At 43.4% G+C, this 22162-nt stretch overlaps 1 protein-coding gene across 1 annotated transcript in view; it reads right to left on the reverse strand.

Annotated features, from left to right (window-relative positions):
* The window catches only part of LOC140360711 (organic cation/carnitine transporter 2-like), a 33867-nt gene extending 13086 nt beyond the window's left edge, over positions 1-20781 (reverse strand). Inside the window, exons 1-8 of the mRNA XM_072446045.1 lie at positions 20308-20781; positions 18595-18698; positions 8333-8487; positions 7334-7505; positions 5301-5427; positions 5139-5227; positions 3957-4171; positions 1438-1620 (exon numbers count right to left, since the gene is read on the reverse strand). Of these exons, the coding sequence (XP_072302146.1) occupies positions 1438-1620; positions 3957-4171; positions 5139-5227; positions 5301-5427; positions 7334-7505; positions 8333-8487; positions 18595-18698; positions 20308-20700 (1438 nt within the window). The 5' untranslated portion in view covers positions 20701-20781. The remainder of the gene's footprint in view (positions 1-1437; positions 1621-3956; positions 4172-5138; positions 5228-5300; positions 5428-7333; positions 7506-8332; positions 8488-18594; positions 18699-20307) is intronic.
* Between the last annotated feature and the right edge of the window lie 1381 nt (positions 20782-22162).

Below are 22162 nucleotides of genomic sequence, written 5' to 3' on the forward strand. Positions count from 1 at the left end.
AAATATTCATATTTTTTATATTTTATAAGGCTACCCAAAATAAATTGTCTGTTTGCTGTAACCCGAGCCAACATTTTTCAAGTGGGTCGGACGGTAGGCAAATTCTTATTTCTTTTACTTTGAAGGCAAAAAAAAAAAAAAAAAAAAGATCCAAATTTGGCAATTTTTTGAGTTGGGGTGACCCCCAGGGGTCAGGCTTCAACAGACAATGACGGAAAACGTCTCAATCAACCCGATCGGGAGACTAAATCTCACAATTTTAAGATATTTCAATCGACCTTTTGTACGCCGCTATCCTTTATTTTGGTAGCGAAGGCGACCAGGGGGAACATGCGGGGGACACGGGCGCCGCCATGTTTGTTGTGATGACGCTGCTGGGCGTGTTTCAATCCCAGAATGCATTGCGTAAGACACCGTGATAGATTGTGACATGTACTATGGACACTTGAGTGGCGCCGACAGAGGCAAACCAACTTGTTAAAGGCAATTTAACGGCCCTGACGCGCGGAGGAATGTGGAGGAACGAATAAGAAGACGCAGTGCCTTTTCAGTCCTTTGAGATGAAAGATATGTTTACCAGCGTGATAAAAATATTTGACACGGCGGTTTAGGAAAGACAGGTCGGTGAGTAGGCAAAATTTCTTTTCAGTCGGCTAGTTTCATACCGGGTCGGTCGGGGTACGGCAAACAGACATATTATTTTGCTCAGCCTAAATATTATTTATTTTACTTTTTTCATTTCCCCCCCAAGATTGACAGGTGAGGCACTGCCTCTCCTGCCTCCACCTGAATGCACGTCACTGACAAAGCCATAAATGACATGGCCCCATCCTACCTCAAAGATGCTATAGTATATAGGCTCTTTGCTCTCAAAATGCTGGCCGTCTGGTGGTCCCAATAGTCTCTAAAAGCAAACGGTAGAGCGTTTAGCCACCAAGCTCCTATGTTATGGAATCAGCTACTGTTCATGTTAAAGAGGCCATCACAGTCTCTTCATTTAAGACCTGGCTTAAAACGTTACTCTTTGAAATCGCTTATGATCAGGCCAGTTAGGGGCAGAAATTAAAACCTAGTTTCCCAGCTACGCTGCCCTAGGAGCAGCTTCAGCACTATCCTCTGCTCCTTCCTACTTTGACAATATAACATTTTTTAGTTCACCTGTTTCTGTTCATTGCTGTTCACATGTTTTCCTCCTTCTTGCACTTCCCTCGGCTAATGATACTGTTTCATCTTCAATACCCTATCTCATGACCCTGACTTTTGGATCCGGATGTTTCTCAACTACCTTGTTTGGTCTAATGACTGTTTCATTGTTGTCCTTTGAGGCTGCTGTTGTGATTTTGATTTTGGGCATTACAAAAATAAATTGACTTGAATAGAACCATTTTAATTCTGTCACACTGATTCGTCCATAGCCCCTGAAGTTGTGATACAGACCGAGATAAATGACATAGGGTGCGGTGATGCTGCCCACTCTGGCGGCGGAGGAGCACAGGCCCATGCCCACGTTTCGGATCACTGTGGGGTAAAGCTCAGCCGTGTAGATGTAAACAATCCCAAAGGCCATCGTGAAACCAAACTTCCCCGTCATCTCCAGCGCCAGAGCCACAGACTGCAGGGCTGAAGAGGAAAACATTAAATACCACACCTTTAAGTTTAAGAGCCACAGGGGTTCGATATGGTGGATAATTTACATGGATGCATTTAACATGGATTAGACAGAGCCACTGTACTTTTTAGGCTTTGAGCATTAATTTAAGCATAAAACATGATGTTATTAAGATTACAGATGAAATAACATTTATTCGTCCCAAAATGAGGAAATTCCAATGTGGCAACCCAGATTAGGTACAGAAACAGATAAGGCACAGAAATATAATCATAAAGAAACAGATAAGGCCGCAGTTATTTTATTACTTGGTTTACGGATTTTTAAATTAAATAAATTGAACAGGCGGGCGAAATATAAAAGATTTTTTCTTCCGGGTTTTCCCAAAAGGCACCACGGGAGGAGGGGGGGGAGACGCGGCGCGCAGGAGCTTGTAACAGTAGATTTAGCGTGTTTTCATTGGTAGAAATGACGCTTTTAAGTGTTCACCCTTATAGTCACGGCAAAATGGTTTTAAAATGTGTATTTGTATTTAAAACGGGCGCACGTATCTTCTCATGCTCTTCCGGGACCGCGCGCAGGGACGGACCCGCTCCGTCACAGAGTCCAGCAGGATTTTGACGAAAAATTGCTTCACGCGCTCTTATCTTTTGACTTAATACCGCTTTTTATATTTCATTTAAAGCTATTTGGCGTTGTCGGCGGTACTTTATATATATTTTTTATTTATATTGTAGAAATCAATCATCTAAGTGCGGCGGATCCGTAAACAAGTAATAAAATAACTGTGGCCAAACTCATATATATATAAAAAAAAGAAACGCTTATAAAAAACCTCTTATACTCTTTATAAAAACAACACTTATTTACAGCTGTTAAATGGACACAAAATATTACACCAGGATGATTGACATTATGTCACAGTATTGCACATGATTCTGAAGCTGAATGACACATGTTCAGGGTTAATAGTTTTTGTTGTAGAGTCTGACAGCAGCAGAAGGAAAGACCTGTGAAACCTCTCCTTCATACAGCGAGGGTAGATCAGTCTCTCACTGAAGCTGCTCTCCAGAGCGGACAGAGTGGTAGAATTACTTTAATTTGCAGCAACAAAAACAAAGGATATTTGGGCAAGTTTAGCAGGAGGTCTGAGGGCCCACAAATTGGTATTCGGACATGGCCATAGTTTTGATACCTTTGGCATAGGCTTTCTAAAATTCTTATTTGACAGTTGTAGTGGTATCAACCACACATCTTACCACAGCACCACCGACGAACACAGCTTAGGCTTTCTAGATCATCTTCCAGGATTCTAAACTCTTCCAACAGCCTTTGATTTCTCGTTATGTGTAAAGGCTAATCATATTAAAAGGTAATGTACTGTACGTGCTGCCCGGTGGTCGAGTGGTTATGGCACATGGTGTTAGCTTTCAAATGAGTGGCAGCATGAAGAATTACAAAAGGGAAATAACCAAATGTTTATCCCGACATGCTAATGTAAGTCATAAAATGAATCAAACAAATGAAGCCTGTGAAAATTCAGCCTGGAAGACCTAACTCCGCCCATCTACATCAAGGCCACCATGGAAGGACCCCTCTACCCAGCGCCATCATCGCACTCAAGCGGGCGCCCGCCTGTCCGTCTGTGAGAGTCAGATCCCTCACTTCACCATGGACTCTTCCAGGTTTCTGCGCTTATCCCAAAGAGGTTATGCAGTTTTTCCTGGCCAAGAAGGAGGGTGAAAGGTCAGGGGGCGTCTGCACCATGGCCCTTGCACCTGCTCCTCATTCCCAATCAACGCTCTCAAGTCAGTCCTCCCCGCTCCCAATCAGCACCCAGGCGGTCACATTTAAGCCCTCAGGCAGATAGCTCGGCCGCTTCAAACCGTACTGCGACCCACCACCTCCCCAGCTCCTCCTCTGCATTCCCCTCATCCTCTACCTTCTCTTCACATCTACCACCACCAGTCTCCAGGCTCCGGGGGGAGACATCTAATACAAATAGATCATGGAGTGCCCATGATCGCAACGTCTTCCGCTGGGGTCTGGGCGCCAAATAACTCTCGTAATAAAGCTTGCTAAACAGTCCTTTCTCGTGGTCTCTGTGTCTCTCCAGGGTGAAATGATAATTAAACTAAATACAACTCCAGGTTGATGAGAACAATCGGAACAATGTTAAAACATGTTTAAAACCTCAAAAACTCTATCCCATAATACGTGTCCTTTAATGTATTTGTTTTGTCAGCCCATTCCTCAACTGTGGTTCTCAGATGTAGTATTTTGCTCAGTGAAGTGTCATGCTACTTAAAGGATACATGGAGTTCAGTGTCTCTAAGACCAAACTCACTCTCTGGAATGGCCTGAATGAGCAGCAGGACTCCGCCTCCGATGAGCAGGAACACGGAGAGGAGCGGGCGGCGGGGGCACTTCTTCACCAGCCATGTTGAAACGACGTAAGCAGGAAGTTCAGACGTGGCAGACAGGAAGCAGTTCATGAACGGGTCACCGCTCAGGTTTGATGTGTTCAGGGACAAGCCAAAGTAGCCGATGTTTATGGCCATCCTGAGAAGACAATGGGATAATAGATAGGAATTCAGTGGCGAGAAAATGCTTAAAATTCAGATGGTTTGAGCTGTCTGTTACAGTTATATACTATGACAACCATGAACCATTACTTCTTATTTTGATGTGGGTCTTTAATTGTTTGGCTACGCCCTTTTAAACCAGGACCTCTCTCAGCTCGCCGCTCACCTGCTACCAGCGAACACTGACCTTTCCTTTTCTTTTGTCCTTCACTCCCACACACACACACACACACACACAAACAATCTGCTTTCATCACAGGTTCCTGGGTTTGGCCTTGATATTGGTTAGTTTTCTGTTTGTTATGGGATCTGGAATTTTGTACTTATTGTCACAGCCCAACACAATACTTTTCTCATAAACTCTCAAAACTGTAATATGTTGTTAGTTTATTTATACTACCGGGTAAATACCACATTCATGAAGTAAACCCTAAAGAAGACGTATTATGAACTTATGTAGTATCGAACTATAACATAAGCAGATCGTCATGTTACATTTTTTCAACACAATATTGATCTAAAACAGCTTGCAGCACCGTAACACATATTGGCATATTGCTCACATAATCAAACTATTTGAGGCAAAAAAATTATAAAAATGCAAAATTACTAAATGAATAGGCCAAAATTCAAAAAAGTTACAATGAATAAATAAATAAACAGGCTCAAGGGAAAACTGTCAAAATATACAACCCGAAAACATTTGAAGAGGCGGGGCTTATCATAATCGGGGCTAATAACTATGAATGGTTATGAACCGGAAATCATGGACCTGTTTTGATTTTAAGGCCGTTTTAGATCCACATTGTGGTTTACGATGAACAAATTATATAAAACGCTAATATACTTTTGTTGTAGTTCAAGTTCCTGTACCATTAAAAAAAGCATAACATATCTCCTTTAATAAATGCTGTGTATTTTTGTGATGCAAAAACATTCCTCACCACAGAACCAGACACATGAGCGTGATGCAGCGGATGTTCCTGGACCTCAACACGTCCACGATGGTGTATCTCTCGGGGTCAGCGAGGACCTGAAAGAGAACCCCGAGGAGCATGACACGGGTCAATACAGGAGCACGTTGGGGGCATCCGACACGCTCTCACCTCTGGCTCTTTGAAGATGATTCCCGGTGCTTCGACCTTGTTCTGGCGCGCCGCTTCCCTCACGATCTCCTCGGCCTCGTCCCGTCGGCCCTGAGTGAGGAGCCAACGCGGCGACTCCGGGATGAACCTGCGAATCAACACAGCAGCCAATGACGCGAGACGTTTGTTTGCGGAAAGCTCAAGTTGTTTTTGCAGTTCCTTCTATAGTTGGGGATCTGGACAGCGTTTGCTCGTGTTCATGGGCTTCAGCTTCCTGTTATTGTGCTATAGGAGACATTCTGAGGATTTTTCACCATTCAAAATTTTTTGCTTTAGCGGCTGTTTTTAATTTTTTTTCATCATTCTGAAACCCATGGATGTTGACTAATTAAAGAAGTAAGATATGATAACGATAAGAGGACCTTTATTTGACCCACAATGGGGAAAGTACAAGACCAGCCTGAGAATAAACATAAAATTCACACACAAAAAAAATCCACAATCTACAGAATTCTGAATTTCACTGGTGAATAACACGATCTAATAACTAATATAACAGTCTACCACTCTAAATATTCAGTGTACTCTAAATGTTGTATCTGACATTTAACAGAGGGAGACTCAAGTAAACAAGATAAACAACAGGAACACTGCAGCTATGCCAACATTTATCACTGATACAGACTTTAGGTTCCCACACAGTTGAACTAAATATCTTTCCTTCCTTAAAATTCAACGTTTTTGAGTCGGTCTGCTAAGAAAATTAATGCAGCAGTTAAAGTATTCTTTATCTCCCCCTTCTGTTAGCAAACAAGCTCTGCACACAGCAACAACGGAGAAACTACTTCAATTTTGAAGAAAAGTTTATTACCATTGTAAGTAAACAAAATTCACAAACTGGGAACTTGTTTCAACGGTGAGGTGCAACGTGAAATAATAATTATAATGATAATAATGATAAATATAGCCGCAAGCTGCGATGATCTACCCTCGCCACGCCGCCGCCGCAAGAGGAGGGGGTGCGTTACCTTTTATTACACCTACTGCTGAATCCGTGACGCTGTCGCGTCTTCTCCCTTTTGCTTTACATATGAAGGGAATAGTTTGTGGCTCCTCCGCACAAAGTCCGTAACTCTTAGAATAAAAAAATTGATAACTTTTGATGGTCCCCCCCTGAAGATGAGTCTCACCAAATGTCAAGTTAATAGGGCTAACGCCCATGGAGGAGTTCGTAAAAGTATAAAGTGTCAGCATGTTCATTTTCAGAGATCTGGCGATTTCCCCATTGGAATAACATGGAAGGTTTCTGTCATCGCTACGCTGTAACGACATGGGTCTCATTGACTTTTTTGATCGGGATGCCAAAATGGAATTTTGTTCAAAATTTCGTAAAATTTGGCACCGCCCACTTTGTGTTTTTGGCCCTCTATACAGCAATAATGTTACATTTTTGCATTACATGTTTATATGCACGGAACATGCAAGAGATGGGGAACGTATTAGTGAGCTACTTAGCGCAAACCCAATCCCCATGTAAAGCGCTTGTTTAGTGCACACTTCTGCACGGGCTTTGCCCGTTTACAGCGGTCATGTTCCATTTTTTGACAACTAATTAGTATGCACGGGGCGTGCATGAGTGGAGGAGTGCGTTAGTGAGTGTTTGGAAGTGGCTTTGCAGGGCCTAATAGGCCTCTCGCCAGCTTGTGGCACTCGGGCCTAATGATAAAAAAATATATAATGACAGTGAAAGTAATAATATTGAAATGTATAATAATAATATAAAAACAATAAAATAATAATAATTTAAAAAATAAAATAAATTAATACTAAAATATGATAAAATAGGATGCTAAAAAATATGTTCAAATAAAATAGACTAAAATACAAGCTATACACAGCAGGATCATACCAACAGTGCAATGTTATAACAACTGCCGTAGTTTGATGTGTGGTTCGACCCGAGAAGTAGGCGCAAAAGTGCAGCCGAATCACGTCAAGGTACAGCACAAAAACACAGGTCTGGACCCTGAAGTTATTGTTTTGAGTGCTCTTACCACCACAAAGGGATATAGACGACCGATGTAGTGGCTAACACCGCCAGCAGGGTTCTCCACTCTCTGATGGCGAAGGCGATCCAGGGCAGAGTCATGTAGCCGATGCAGTAGAACAGAAAGGCCCCCAGAGTGGCGAAAATAATACGCATGGTTTTACTCAGCAGCTCTGTGCCTAAAACAAGACAAATACTGCATTAAATAAGTACTTATGTTTTGAAAAAAAAAAAGTTGATTACTTACAAATCCTGCAAGACATTTTTGATATAGCGCTGAAACAAATGAATTAACTGTTCGGATAATTGTCAACTAATCGAATACCTTATTTTCCGGACTATAAGTCGCACCAGCCAAAAAATGCATAATAGAGAAGAAAAAAAACATATATAAGTTGCACTGGAGTATGAAATGCGGTTGCAAGTGTGAAAATAACAAATAATATCACAAATAAGTCACTCCGGAGTATAAGTATAAGTATAAATATAATTATAAGTCGCACCCCAGCCAAAACTATGAAAAAAGGTGTGACTTATAGTCCGGAAAATACATCTGGACAATACATAGACTCATGTGCAGAGAGAATTAAGTGTGTTTAATTGAAAACCTATTTTGTCTGTAGATATACTCTACAGGGATGTTCTCAAACGGCAACAGCTTCACCAGGGTCAAATTGAGTAAAACATGTATATTTGCTGGCATTTCACGTTCTAGTTTTGATGTTTCTTCTTTATCGGCCGATAGAGCTCCTGCAGTTGTGGTCACACTATCCTAGCATGCACTACGCATTGCAGTGACGGTGGCGGAAATTCACACTGCCACGAACGTCTTCGGATGAAATGACCAAACTTTATTGGAGTTTCAGAGATTGTGGATTATTTTTCCACCGGGATTTATTGTAGAAATCTGGACACTGTTTTTAGAAAAACTTCTTTTCTTATAAAAATGAATTAACCAAGGCAATCATATATGAAACTAAAGATATAAACGTGAGAGTTTATTTACCAAGCACAAAGGCTGAGATGTAGAGGGAAATTTGTGACGCTCCAACTAACAGGAACATGAGGCAGAACATTCTCCAGGAGCGAGAGAAGGACTGGACCAGGACCGACACGCACTGAGCTGCCAGCGAAACGAAAACCACCTTCTTTCTGCCAAATCTAAAATAAAAAAAACAAAGTACTTTAAGACAAGTATGAAGTTAAATAATAATGCACACAATTGCAAAGCGTCTTTTTTCTTTTGCTCCTGACAGTTTTAACTATAGAGACATCAAAGGAGGTAAAATGCAGAGAGGTGGCACTATTCCCCCTTAATTAAAATGTTATAGTTCCAGTGTTTCCTAGAGCCATAAAAGCACTTTTTAAAATATTCTGCTGTTTTGCTTTTCTTATTTAATTTGATCAATTATTTCATTTTGTTTGAACGGCATTTGGTTGAAGTAAATTTATGCACTGGATAAAAGGAAAATCTGCTGTGGATCCAGAAAAATAAAATCCATTGCAGCAATTAAAAAATAATGTAATGTAAATTGTTAAAAGTCCCCCGGGAAAGTACTACACATCCCACAATGCAACAGGGTTCATTGTAGTTCCTTAAGGCCCGTATGCCGTGTGTTTTTCCATTACTGTTTTTGCCATCACTGTGTGAGGAGCAGAGCGCAGGTTCGCTGTCCTTTATCCTGCCCTTTTTCTTGCCCTTTTATCCAACCTTATCCTGTGTGTATAGGTACCGTGTGCGTCCATATGATGTGAGTATTGTTTGTAACCATGCATGCATATTAAAGTTCTATAAGTTAGAGCGCAGATGCTTGTTTGCGTGCCTGTTAAAGTGATAGCGCGCGACTCTGCTCCACCTGTTACTACCTACAAATAGTTCTTAAATTCTACACATGCATGTCCATAATCCAATCCTCTGTCCTGTATGTTTCCTGGTAAATAGTCCCTTATGTATATTTGTGCAGTTTACTTTGTATAAAGTTAAGCTTCACCTGTAACCACTTATAAGCTATGGCTCCCTCTGGTGGTCATTTAATGTAACTACACTATGGCTCCCTCTGGTGGTCGTTTAATGCTATTACACTATGGCTCCCTCTGGTGGTCACCGAGTGTAACTGCATCAGGGCTCCCTCTGGTGGTCGCCAAGTGTAACTACATGCCTTTATCCATATTCAATGCAACCTGTTTGTGACTGTTCCTGACACAGTTTTTTATTGTTTTTCTTTCAGATAACCACACACACACACACACACCCTCGCACCTTTCCTCTCAACCCATCTGTATATAGACCTCCTCCTCCCAATGTTTGATCCCTCAATAAATGTTCAAAGTGTGAACTGGAGTTGTCTGTTCCTTCTGACCGAGGAAGACTCAGCTGAAGATTTATCAATAATCAGTGCATACCGGACGCACATAGTATCGCACAAGTGGTCCTTCGAGCCGGATAATCTTTGGCTGAGTCAACGAGATGACAACTCCACAGAATCCAGATGAGGCACCTCAGGAGAAGAGTCCAGAGCGTAGTCATCGTCCACGCAGGAGCAGGAAGCTTCCAGGACATCTGGCAGACTACAAACATGGCTTTTCTGATCCAGAGGACTTATCTGACAGCATTTCAGTAGAATCAGACAAGGAGGAGAGGTCTAGATGGGAGAAGATGGAGAATGCTTGGGACAAAGTGCTGACAACCATGAAAGAGATGCAAGTCACCATGACGGAAACCAGCAGTGCATTAACCAAGCGCGTGGAAAACCTAGAGCGTGACTGTACGTCAAGTAGCCCTTTTCCTCAGCGCAGTGATGTGCCTGCACCAGTCAGAGTTTCTTCTCTTCCGCCTACAGCTGAACCAGCATCAACCTCAAGGCAGGACACCGAAACACATGTGAACCTGTTGCTTAGGCCAGTGCAACCTGCTGCAGTAAATACAAGCTTTATTGTCCAGCCTGCTCCGCACCCGAGAGTTATTCCGATGGTTCGGCCTGCTCCACTACCTGCTCCCCCACCTAGAGCCAATCATGCTATTCATCCTGAGCGACAACCTGCCGTTCGAGTAGCCCAATCAATGCAGCTTGAAAGAATGGAGCCAAGTCGGGACCAACTCCTGTACAGCCCGAGTTTGCAACATCTGCCTCCTCTACACAACTCTAACCAGGTTAACTCTGCACAGCCTCATGCGCCTGCAGATGTCAGTAGGCACTACTCTACACCCTTGTATCAGCCGTCACGGGTGGCAGGAGTACAGCAGCCTATTGCCCTTAACCAACAATATGTTGCTCCTCCCACTGATATAGCCAATGCCTATCATCCTCCTACCGCAGATGTAACCCCGCCAAACCTGATGGAAATGATAGTAGCTTCATCATATGGCATCCCTAAACCTAAGCTGGCGACGTTCAGGTCAGGCAGGGAGAGTGACTTTGCATTGCTGAAGAAGGGGCTAGACAGTCTACTTGGCCCACATACTCATCTCACAGAGGAGTATAAATTCCACATCCTGCTAGACCATTTAGAGCATCCGTGTGCTGCACAGGTGGCCCGGCGCTACATTCATGACCGCACTCCCTACACTAGTGCTATGAGGGCGCTAGAACAGAGGTACGGACAACCTAGGCAGTTAGTCCAGAGTGAGTTGAGTGCCATACTTAATTGCCCTCCTATTAGGGCCGGTGACACTCAGGCCTTCGAAGATTTCTCACTAGCCGTATCCAGCTTGGTCGGTCTCCTCAACTCTATAGATGATGTGGCAGCCAGTGAGCTTCAGTGTGGTTCACATGTCGACAGACTACTCACCAAGCTCCCTCCAAGCTACAGGGACAGTTTCATCGAGTACTGCATCACACGTGGTATCATCCGCACTGGTAGCAGCCGCACATACAACATGTATGACATCTCGGAATGGCTGGAACGGAAATCACAGGTTTTGCAGCTGTCAAGACACACCTCTCAACCTCAGCTGGCAGACAAGCCACGCCAAGAGAGAAGCAACCCAAGAGGCACTACAGGGCCCAAGTCACAGAGTAAGTCTACCTCCATTTATTATGGCTCAGACCCTGCTCAAACACAACCAAAGCCAGAGCCCAGGGCACAAGCTTCTCCTTCCGTCCCTTCTAAGCAGAGGCAGAAGTTCAAGCCATATTGCCCTTACTGTGAAGGCACAGAGCACTACCTTAACGGCTGTGAAGACTTCAGGAAGCTAGACCTTAAAGCTGTAGCCTCTTGGGTAAAAGAGAAATCCAAATGTTGGCGCTGCGGCCGTAAACACTCTCCTGATCAGTGTACCCTGAAGAAACCGTGCAGCAGTTGCGGAGATCAGCACTTGTCAGTGCTACATGACCTAGTTGAGGCTAAGAAACGCGACCCTAACATTCTAACTGTGAGCACCAGCAGGATCTTCATGGGTCCTCTCGGACACTCAGGGCGTGTTATGCTCAAGGTTGTTCCCGTTCAGCTACACCATGACAGCAAGTCCCTGGACACATTTGCTCTTCTGGACGACGGCTCAGAGAAAACTATCATACTTCCAGCGGCAGTCAAATCCCTAGGTTTAGAACAGGCAGAGGAGACCCTTTCATTGAGGACTATCCGTCATGATGTGATCCAGGTACAGGGAGCCTATGTCTCATTTCAGCTCTCACCAAAGTCCAAGCCGAAAACCCGCTACAAGATAACGCAGGCCTTCACCGCTACACAATTGAGTCTAGCTGAACAGTCATGCCAAGTAGAGCTCTTAAAGGAGAAGTACCACCACCTACAGCGGGTACAGCTTGAGGGTTTCACACAGGTGCAGCCTTTGGTGTTAATTGGCTCTGACAATGCTCACCTCATCACTCCTGTCCGTCCAGTCCTGCGTGGGCCAGCCCATGGGCCCGTGGCCATCTGCACCAAGCTCGGGTGGACCATCCAGGGTCCAAGCAGCAGTCTGCCTACACAGCAGGGGGAGGTGCACTGCCTGAACATATCGTGCCTTTCTCCTGCAGAAGCCCTACAGCAGAATGTACAGCGTCTGTGGCAACTAGACGCTCCCCTCTACAGACCAGAGAAGGAGGTTACACGCTCTAAAGAGGATGTAGAAGCCATAGATATGTTAGAGGCCAAGACCATCAGAGTTCCTGAAGAAGGGATAGAGAGATATGCCACTCCCCTGCTTAGGAGGAAAGATTTCCCACAGCTCAAAGTCTCTCCGGAAGTAGTCAAAGGCCTCCTGAGATCCACAGAACGTAAGCTAGCTAGGAACCCTGATCTAGCGCTCACTTACAACAAGGAGATCAAAAGGTTAGTAGACACAGGCTATGTTGTTAAGCTGACTTCAGACCAGATAGATAACTCTACTGAATCTTGGTATGTACCACACCACATAGTACATCACAACAACAAGTCTAGGGTTGTCTTTAACTGCTCTTTTGAGTTCCAGGGGACCGTCCTCAACCACTACCTCCTGCCAGGACCTCCACTGGGCCCCACGCTGCTCGGCGTGCTCCTCCGCTTCCGACAGTTTCCTGTGGCTGTTAGCGGAGACATAAAAGCCATGTTTCACCAGGTCCGGCTGCTGCCAGAGGACCGCCCCCTCCTGCGGTTCTTGTGGCGAGATGGTGAAACAGAGCGGCCCCCAGACGTTTATGAGTGGAGAGTCCTGCCATTCGGGACTACGTGTAGCCCCTGCTGTGCTATCTTTGCACTACAGCGCCATGTGAGGGCGCACAAAGACACCCACCAGGACATCTATGACGCAGTGCACAAAGCCTTTTATGTGGACAACTGTTTGCAGTCCCTTTCCAATCCACAAGAAGCCAAGGCCCTCATAGACAAAATGAGAGATCTTCTCCTCCAAGGTGGATTTGAAATACGCCAATGGGCCAGTAACATCCCCGAAGTGGTTGCTCATCTACCCAGCACAGCCAGGTCAGACAGCTGTGAGTTGTGGCTAAACTTCAAATGTCTTGACCCTCAGGAATCAACATTGGGCCTCAGCTGGCATTGCCCAACCGACGTCCTGGGATACAAGTACCGCCCAGTGACCTACAAAACCCCCACACTGCGTAATGTGTACAAAGTCCTGGCCAGTCAGTATGACCCACTGGGTTATATCTGCCCATACACCACAAGGGCAAAGCTTATTGTGCAGGCCCTTTGGAGCACAGAGAGAGGATGGGATGAGCCCATAGAAGGCACGCTGCTCCAGTCCTGGCTGGAATGGGAGGGAGAGCTTTCACATCTTCAGCACTTTGCCATTCCTCGCTGTTATGCTCCTCCTCAACAAAGCAACGGTGTGACATATGAGGCCCACATCTTCTGTGATGCCTCTGAGAGGGCTTATGGGGCTGTAGCCTATCTCAGAGTGAAGAACGAGCAAGTGCACATCTCCACTTCATTTGTCATGGCCCGGTCCAGAGTCGCACCCCGCAAGCAAGTGTCAATGCCCCGACTGGAGCTGTGTGCTGCGCTCACCGGAGCCCAACTCGCAAAGGTGCTCCAAACCGAAATCACAATCCCACTGCTGTCTGTCTACCTGTGGACAGATTCCACCACAGTGCTGCAATGGATCCAGTCCAGCTCCTGCCGCTACAAGGTATTCGTCGGGGCTCGAATCTGCGAGATCCACGAGCTGACCTCCCCAAAGCAGTGGCATTACGTGAACTCTGGAAATAACCCTGCTGATGACCTCACAAGAGGCAAACACCTGGCAGAGTTGACTGTCTCCAGCCGCTGGTCGGACGGGCCACACTTCCTGACTCGAACACCGGACCTGTGGCCACAGACCCCGACAGAGCTCACAGACTGTGGCAGTGAGGAGCTCAAGAAAGCAGCATTTTGTGGCCATACCACTGCACTTCCAAGCCTCCCAAATCCAGCACAGTATGCAACTCTGGACAACCTAGTCCTGGCCACCCACCAGTCCCTGCATGGGGCGGCCACTCCCTGCACTGCAGCCGAGCGTCTCGAGGCACAGACACAGTTGCTTCGCTCTGCACAAACAGACAGTTTTCCTGAAGAGGTTCAAGCCCTCCGAACAGGCCACACAGTACCAACCAGCAGCCGTCTGAGTGCTCTCTCTCCTGAATACGACAAGCTCAGCGGACTAATCAGAGTTGGAGGACGTCTGCGTCAGGCCACAGATGTAGACCCAGACAGCATTCATCCTATAGTGCTGGCAGCAGATCATCCTCTGACTACGCTTGTCATCAAACACTACGACGCTCAACTCCTCCACCCTGGCGCAGAGAGACTCTATGCAGAGATACGGCGCACCTACTGGATCATCAGAGGACGCCAGGCCATTAAGAAACATCAGTACCAGTGTGTTGACTGCAGAAGATGGCGCGCTTCTCCTTCTACTCCAAAAATGGCGGATCTTCCCTCATCTCCCCAGAGGACTGTGGCCAGTTGGCACCATCACCAAAGTTTCCCTGGATCAGACGGCGTTGTTAGAGCCGCAGAGGTTCAGGTTAATGACAGTACCTACGTTCGCCCTGTAACCAAACTGGTAGAGCTTCCTGCAGTGCCTGAAGACGCTGTTAGCATTTCTCTAGACTAGTGGACTTTAGTATGTGTGTATTTGCCCTGCAAATACAGGGGCGGCTGTTAAAAGTCCCCCGGGAAAGTACTACACATCCCACAATGCAACAGGGTTCATTGTAGTTCCTTAAGGCCCGTATGCCGTGTGTTTTTCCATTACTGTTTTTGCCATCACTGTGTGAGGAGCAGAGCGCAGGTTCGCTGTCCTTTATCCTGCCCTTTATCTTGCCCTTTTATCCAACCTTATCCTGTGTGTATAGGTACCGTGTGCGTCCATATGATGTGAGTATTGTTTGTAACCATGCATGCATATTAAAGTTCTATAAGTTAGAGCGCAGATGCTTGTTTGCGTGCCTGTTAAAGTGATAGCGCGCGGCTCTGCTCCACCTGTTACTACCTACAAATAGTTCTTAAATTCTACACATGCATGTCCATAATCCAATCCTCTGTCCTGTATGTTTCCTGGTAAATAGTCCCTTATGTATATTTGTGCAGTTTACTTTGTATAAAGTTAAGCTTCACCTGTAACCACTTATAAGCTATGGCTCCCTCTGGTGGTCATTTAATGTAACTACACTATGGCTCCCTCTGGTGGTCGTTTAATGCTATTACACTATGGCTCCCTCTGGTGGTCACCGAGTGTAACTGCATCAGGGCTCCCTCTGGTGGTCGCCAAGTGTAACTACATGCCTTTATCCATATTCAATGCAACCTGTTTGTGACTGTTCCTGACACAGTTTTTTATTGTTTTTCTTTCAGATAACCACACACACACACACACACACACCCTCGCACCTTTCCTCTCAACCCATCTGTATATAGACCTCCTCCTCCCAATGTTTGATCCCTCAATAAATGTTCAAAGTGTGAACTGGAGTTGTCTGTTCCTTCTGACCGAGGAAGACTCAGCTGAAGATTTATCAATAATCAGTGCATACCGGACGCACATAGTATCGCACATAAATATTTTCACTTTCATTGTGTCCGGTTTGTTGTACTTTAAACTGAAAGGGATTTGAGGATAAACTAAAATTATTTAATGGTAAAATATGGCCAGTGTTAAATTTGGTTCAATGGAAGACTTTTTAGTCATACATTTGACACACATTGATTTAGAAAGATTGATTATTAACCCCTGGAAGTGATCTATTCAAGGGGGATAACTAAAGTAAGTAAATAACGTACCTTGAAGGAGGGTTTAAGGAATGAGTATCCAGTCACAAATCAGTCACGGATCAGTATTAAAGTTGAATTTAAGTAAATCACATGAGAAATACAAGTTATATTTGGCACAAACAATGCTGTTTTAGTATTTCCTCAAAATCCATTTGAGTAATCTATTGTGAAAGCAGTGTGTGTAGTAGCTGTTCAACTAACTTCAAAAGAGAAAATGTTTTGTGTTGGGAAAAATGTCCATACAGGGTCTTTGTTTGCACAGACGGCCGACCCCTGGCGTTAAACCTCGGAGGGGTTGGTTTTTCCAGCTGCAGAAAGTATAAGTACTCCGTGGAGCTGTGTCCGGGGCCCCGCACTCTCTGCAGGAATAACACATGGGCACAGAGGCCGGCTTAAATCACACGTATCCTTCGATCACGTTAGTTTTAACCATGCTATAATGTTTCCTTGTCAGATGCATATTTTCAGATGCCTTCTCTGTCAGTAGAGGGCGCAAAAGCCCAAAACGAGCACACGCAGGAAGAAATAAGAAATTGACATTGATATATGAGTGTTTGATAATTCGTCACCTCTTCACGCTCGCATTCACACAGCAACAGTGGCTGAATGAGTCAAACGGGCTTTAACATTGGTGTCTGTACAGCGTAGAACGTTTGAATTAAATACTCTCCCCCCTTCCTCCTGCTCATTTTGACAAACTGTTATGCAACAAACGCAATCATTCATAATTTGTCAACTAAGGCCTTCAATTTGCCTTTATTACAGTTTTATGTTTATTGTTTAGACATTTATGGAGTGTAGTATTTTAAATGTTTCATTAAAACGCTTGGGAAACTCAAGCAGTCATTTGTGACATCAACAAAAGCGTTTTGTGGTGAGGCAAATCAATATAATAACCGGTGTGAGATTTGCATGCATTTCTTCTCTCATGTGAAGCACTTTGTGCTCTATAAATAAATTGCTTTGCCTTGCCATAACCAAGAGTCGAGCAACACGTTATTTCAGGGTAAAAATCTAAATAGGTGCTAATTTAGTTAGGTGCTACGTGGTTAATTTGTGTTTATTTGTCCCTTATTAATGTCTTATTCTGCATAATCTTTGACATTTTCTTCAATACTTTCTTATTAAAAAACGGCGCATTGATATGCTGTTAGGACAGTTTTACTATTTATGTCAATAAGCATTGATACGTAAAACAACATTTCTTGTGGTATTAGCCGAAAACGAGACCCTTGTTATCAAAAGCCCATTATGACACAACAATTTAAGTCCTAACCTCATACTAAAAGCCGTAAAAAAGAAGTTTATCAATAAAAAATAAAAAGCAAATGTGTAATTAGCACGCATAATACGGTTATGCGAATAAGACACCAATAAAGGAGGAATATATACTCAACAACAATGAATTAACCACAATCAATAGCAGCTAGTTAGTTCACCCTAAAATAAAGTGTTACAGAGACTCCTATAAACAGTGAATTTTGGAAAAGCACAATTTTCATAGCTATAAATATGTGTAAAATGTGCAATAATTGAAATCGAAAGTCAACAATGCTTCTTGTTACTAGATAGTGATATTCCACATTCACAGCGTTCACATAATCTTGTTTCTTCAACGTGGATTAGCAACGTGGCAGCTGCGGATTTTAAAATTAGGTCATTAACTTTCACCCACAAACACACACTGTAGATGAAAAACGAAAATGACAAATCCGGTTCCAGCCCATTCAACCCCATTGACGCCTGAATTGTTTTCCAGAGACAAGTATATTTGAATGATGATTTTTGGGCTCCTCGTCAAAGCTGCGTTGAAAACACTTTTGTCTTCATTTAAAAAGAAAGGAATCATGACATTGCACTGAACCACATTTTTAAAAACTCTTGATATGATGGTTAGTGTCCAGAATGAAAAGAGATCAGATCAAAACCAGAACTGGATCCAAATCAAGGCAGAACAAAAGATAGACTTCAAACATTTTATCCCCATTTGATCCTTTATGGCCTAGTGTCGCATATTTGCAACAAACAAACAAACAAACAAACAAACCAACCAACCCCAAAACCGCCTCCTGACTTGATTTTGATTAGTTCTTTATATAGAGGTGACAAATGTATGCATTTTTTTTTACCCAACTTGCCTCGCACTGGGACTTTACATCAGCTGTACAAGGCACACTTTTCACTTTGCAAATATTAAAGGCCCAGTTATTTACATGTAAACAAGTAAAATATGTAAATATATTGTAAAAGCATCTATTGGGGTGAAAAATAGACCATAGCGCTTTCTCTGCATCAAATCATAGAGCGTTTGAGTCTCCGCAAAGCAGGAAGGGCGCTATTAGCATGCTAATGTTTGCTAGCTTTACCGTGAACTTTCTGTGGTTTTGGAGAGTGGTGAAAAGCTTGTTTAAAAACTTTGCGGTGACTATTTAGGATGCTGGAACTGCATTAGGTAAGTGAACGCAATGTGGAGCTGTGAAGGGTTTAAAATGAACTAGTTCTATTTTTCATGTTGTAAAACACTGATTCTTATTCTGTTTGTCGCAAATAAGAGACACTGAAAATGAAGGCGTGTTCTACCTGTCTGAGAGTTGTCCGGAAATGAGCGAGCCAATCAGGTACCCCACAAACAGAGAAGAGGAGGCGAACGGGACTTTCCATTGGTCAGCGCAAACCAAATCCCACTGGGGAAAAACAACACAAAACCCATCTGTTTAACTCAAATAAATGTTAGCAAAGTCTACGTGTCATATTAGGCCTATAAACAATTATTAAAGGTGGTATGGACGATTTTTTTCAGCAAATTTTTTATCATATTTCCTCGTGGCGTGGATAAATCATTTGTCCTGCCACGTATCAATCATACAACGCACCTACCGCTCATCTGCTGCTGCGTCAGGCTCGTCCCCACGTTGCCGCGTGCCTAAGCGCATGGATCTATCATAATATAGTTCCCTCAGTGTACGGGGCAAAATGAAGACGGAGAAAGACAGTTCGAGCTGACGCAGAAGTGGACAGAAATCTACGGGAGACGAGAGATGCGATGCCCTCCGTTGCGCTAATAAACAAACGCACGTGTGTGTCGTATCGGTCCGCACGGGGGAGTGGCATGTGCACTTCCCCCTGCGTTCTCAAATCGCCGAAAAATCGTCCATACCGCCTTTAATTGAATTATTTATAATTCAATAAATATTATAAGAAGCTACGTAATGGGCTCTGAGCACAACGGCACCTGTTAGCTCTGTGTTAGCGTCAGTACTTGCTGTCTAATTCCATCTCTATGGGGTTTTCGCTGTCCGTCTAAAGTTAATAATTACCATAAGATCAGGCAGGGAACAGTGAGTTGTGGTAGATGTTAACACGACTTGTGTGTTTTTAAAAAGGGACATGATTCTGTCTCGATGCAAACGCTAATTTGACTGTTGACGCATACGAAAAAACAAATTAAAATAACAGACAGAAATAATTTACACAAAATACAAACAGTTTTGACTTTAAAATGTTATTGTTTTTTGTTTGTTTAAAAAATAAATATATTTAACATTTAAAAAAATGTTAGCATTAGCTGTGAGAAACAATTAGCTTAGCAAACTGCTGCTGTACACAGAACCCATTCTTAGTTTTTTATTTCATTCAAACTTTAATAAATTACCATACACCTGCCTTTTTCAAATCAATGTTTCTGATCGATTTTGATCGAAACAAATAATGATTACGGATACGTCTGGAATACATACACAATATACAAATCAGCTATTGCTGGATCTGCTTGTCCAATTAAAGAATATTTCCTATTTTACTAGTTTTATTTGGTAAAAACTCCAAAGCATTGAGTCAACTTTGTTCGAATGTTACAATGCTTCACGGGCAGGGGCTGCCACAATTAACCGAGTAATCTAGTCGACTAAAACGTTGTCTTGTTTTGATCCTTGTAATCGTTATCTGGACTATTGCCTGTAAAACACATAACAAAGACAGTTGTTATAACAAAGACAGTTGCATTATTAAAAAACAATCACAACATATAATATGTGGTAAATATGTATTTAAAAAGTCTCTATTCACAATTAGAAATAATCGTTTGACTAGTCGACTGACCCAAAAAGTAATCGCAGACTAGTCGACTACTACAATAATATTAGTTGCAGCTTCATTCCAAGCAGATATTTATTTCTTACTTTTATTTAGTTCATCGCTAGCAAATGTTCCATGAGTACGACAACTTAGATCAGTCAACAAAGTAACACTTGTACAATTAATTCATCGTGACATTTGCGTTGAAAGTGTGCGTACCTCCGTCACTATGTTGGACTGGTAGATTTCTTTGCTGTACTTCCATCCATCCAGACACGGCTCCTGGCTCAGATTGGTCAAATTCACATCTTTTCCAGGCACCAAACCACTTTTAGACAAGTTTTTCACGATTTCCAAATTGTACCTGCTACATCGGCTTTCCACCCTCTCTCCCCCGTCTACCGTTTTGACCGGAATGATCGCACTCCTCCACTCCTCCGTCAGGTTCACGTCCGGGATCAGGCACCGGTGCTCGGGAGTCGACCCTATGAACACCATGTAAAGGCCGTTGAAGCCGGTGGAGACAAATACGGTGTTCAGAAGGAAAAATGTTTTCCAGAAGTAGGGCCCTGTTTGTCCCAGAAAGGCAGTGTCCTCGTCGAAATCCGCCATGATTCCGGCCGTTAGCGCTCAAAAATATGTCCCGGGAGTGGAAGTGTTGGGCCCGGCGTGCAATCTGGGACAATGGGAAGGCAGGCGGGGGGCCAGACTGCAGAGAGTGGGACGTGTCAGATTGAGTTAGAGCCGACTGAATGCAACAAGTTCAAAATGGTTAAGTGCATGTCACCGGCTTTAATGATTTGCTCATTTTGACTTCATTCAGTTCGATAAAACCTGTTGTGAATAAGGGTGGACGTTACGGTTTACCGATAGACGATATTATGTAAATCCGACCGAAATGTGTAAAAACATATCCGTAAACGTGTCAGTGGAGGTTTAATTATTAGACAAATGTGAAATGTCTGTAAAATTAATTCAAATATTATCTTATACCTTTACTTGAACGTTTACAACATTTTAATGTTTGATCAACTCTTTTTGCAAAGGACATAGGCCTACTCAATTTCGAAACAACATTCACAATATCATCTAAATTTCAATGCATTATCCACCTCCAGTTGTAGCCAAAAGATAAGCTAAATTATAGTTTTAAGTAGAAAAAATTGTAGAGTTTTGATGTAATGACGGAGACTCTGAATTACATTCTAATTTTTTTTTTTTTTTTTTTAAATTGGATTTTTAATTTAGATATTTCTTATGAAAATAAGGCTAAAACAAGTCAATTATTAACAACTAATCAATTAAAACATAGTAATCTCATTTAGTGAAGACAGTACAGAAATCACATTCAAATATAGTTTATTTTATTAATTTCTTCATTATAAGGACAGCACACACAGAGCCTGTAGTCCTGTGCCAGATGTACAGAAGACCCCCTGCAAAGAGGGCTTGTATATATAAATTCCCTTCTCACTCTCTGCGGGTGGTCTTGTCCCTTTTCTAAAGCTGCGTTCATGCCGCGGCGTCCAATTTGCGCCTGATGCAGGAGTTGGACGCCTGTACATTTTAAGGCAAACGCCAAAAATAAACTCACTAGCAGACGCACATCCGAGGTGTCCAGCGCACATGCGCAGTGGAGGGGTTGTTGTTGTTTCCCTCTGTAGCTGTGTGATGGCAGAACAGGAGGAGAAAGTGTATTTTGTGTAGTAACTTTACAAAGTCCAAAAACGGAGGCGATGGGCTCCAGGGTTTGTCTGGGACCCGCAGATACTTCAAAGCTGAGCCGAGTTTAGTGAATATCATTATTTGTTCCAAGAGCTGCATCTTTTTTGTTGTTGCAGAGTTTGTTATGGGTCTTCCTCTGGGTAGTGCGTAGTACGTCACTGGAACGTAATCTCTGATTGGCTGCGGTGGAAAAGTTGAGCTTTGTTCAACTTTTCTGCGTCGGACGCTTTAGATGCGCGTCCAAAGTGTTCGACGCTCAAACGCCCCCGACGCTCCGCGTCTGAAAAACGCGTTGTAAAAATATAGACTTTGAAAGTAAACTGGACGCTTTGGACTCTGCGGTGTGAAC

The sequence above is a fragment of the Eucyclogobius newberryi genome, unplaced genomic scaffold, assembly GCF_026437365.1.
Source record: "Eucyclogobius newberryi isolate DKJ021-1_F unplaced genomic scaffold, fEucNew1.0.hap1 SCAF_15, whole genome shotgun sequence".
NCBI lineage: Eukaryota > Metazoa > Chordata > Actinopteri > Gobiiformes > Gobiidae > Eucyclogobius > Eucyclogobius newberryi.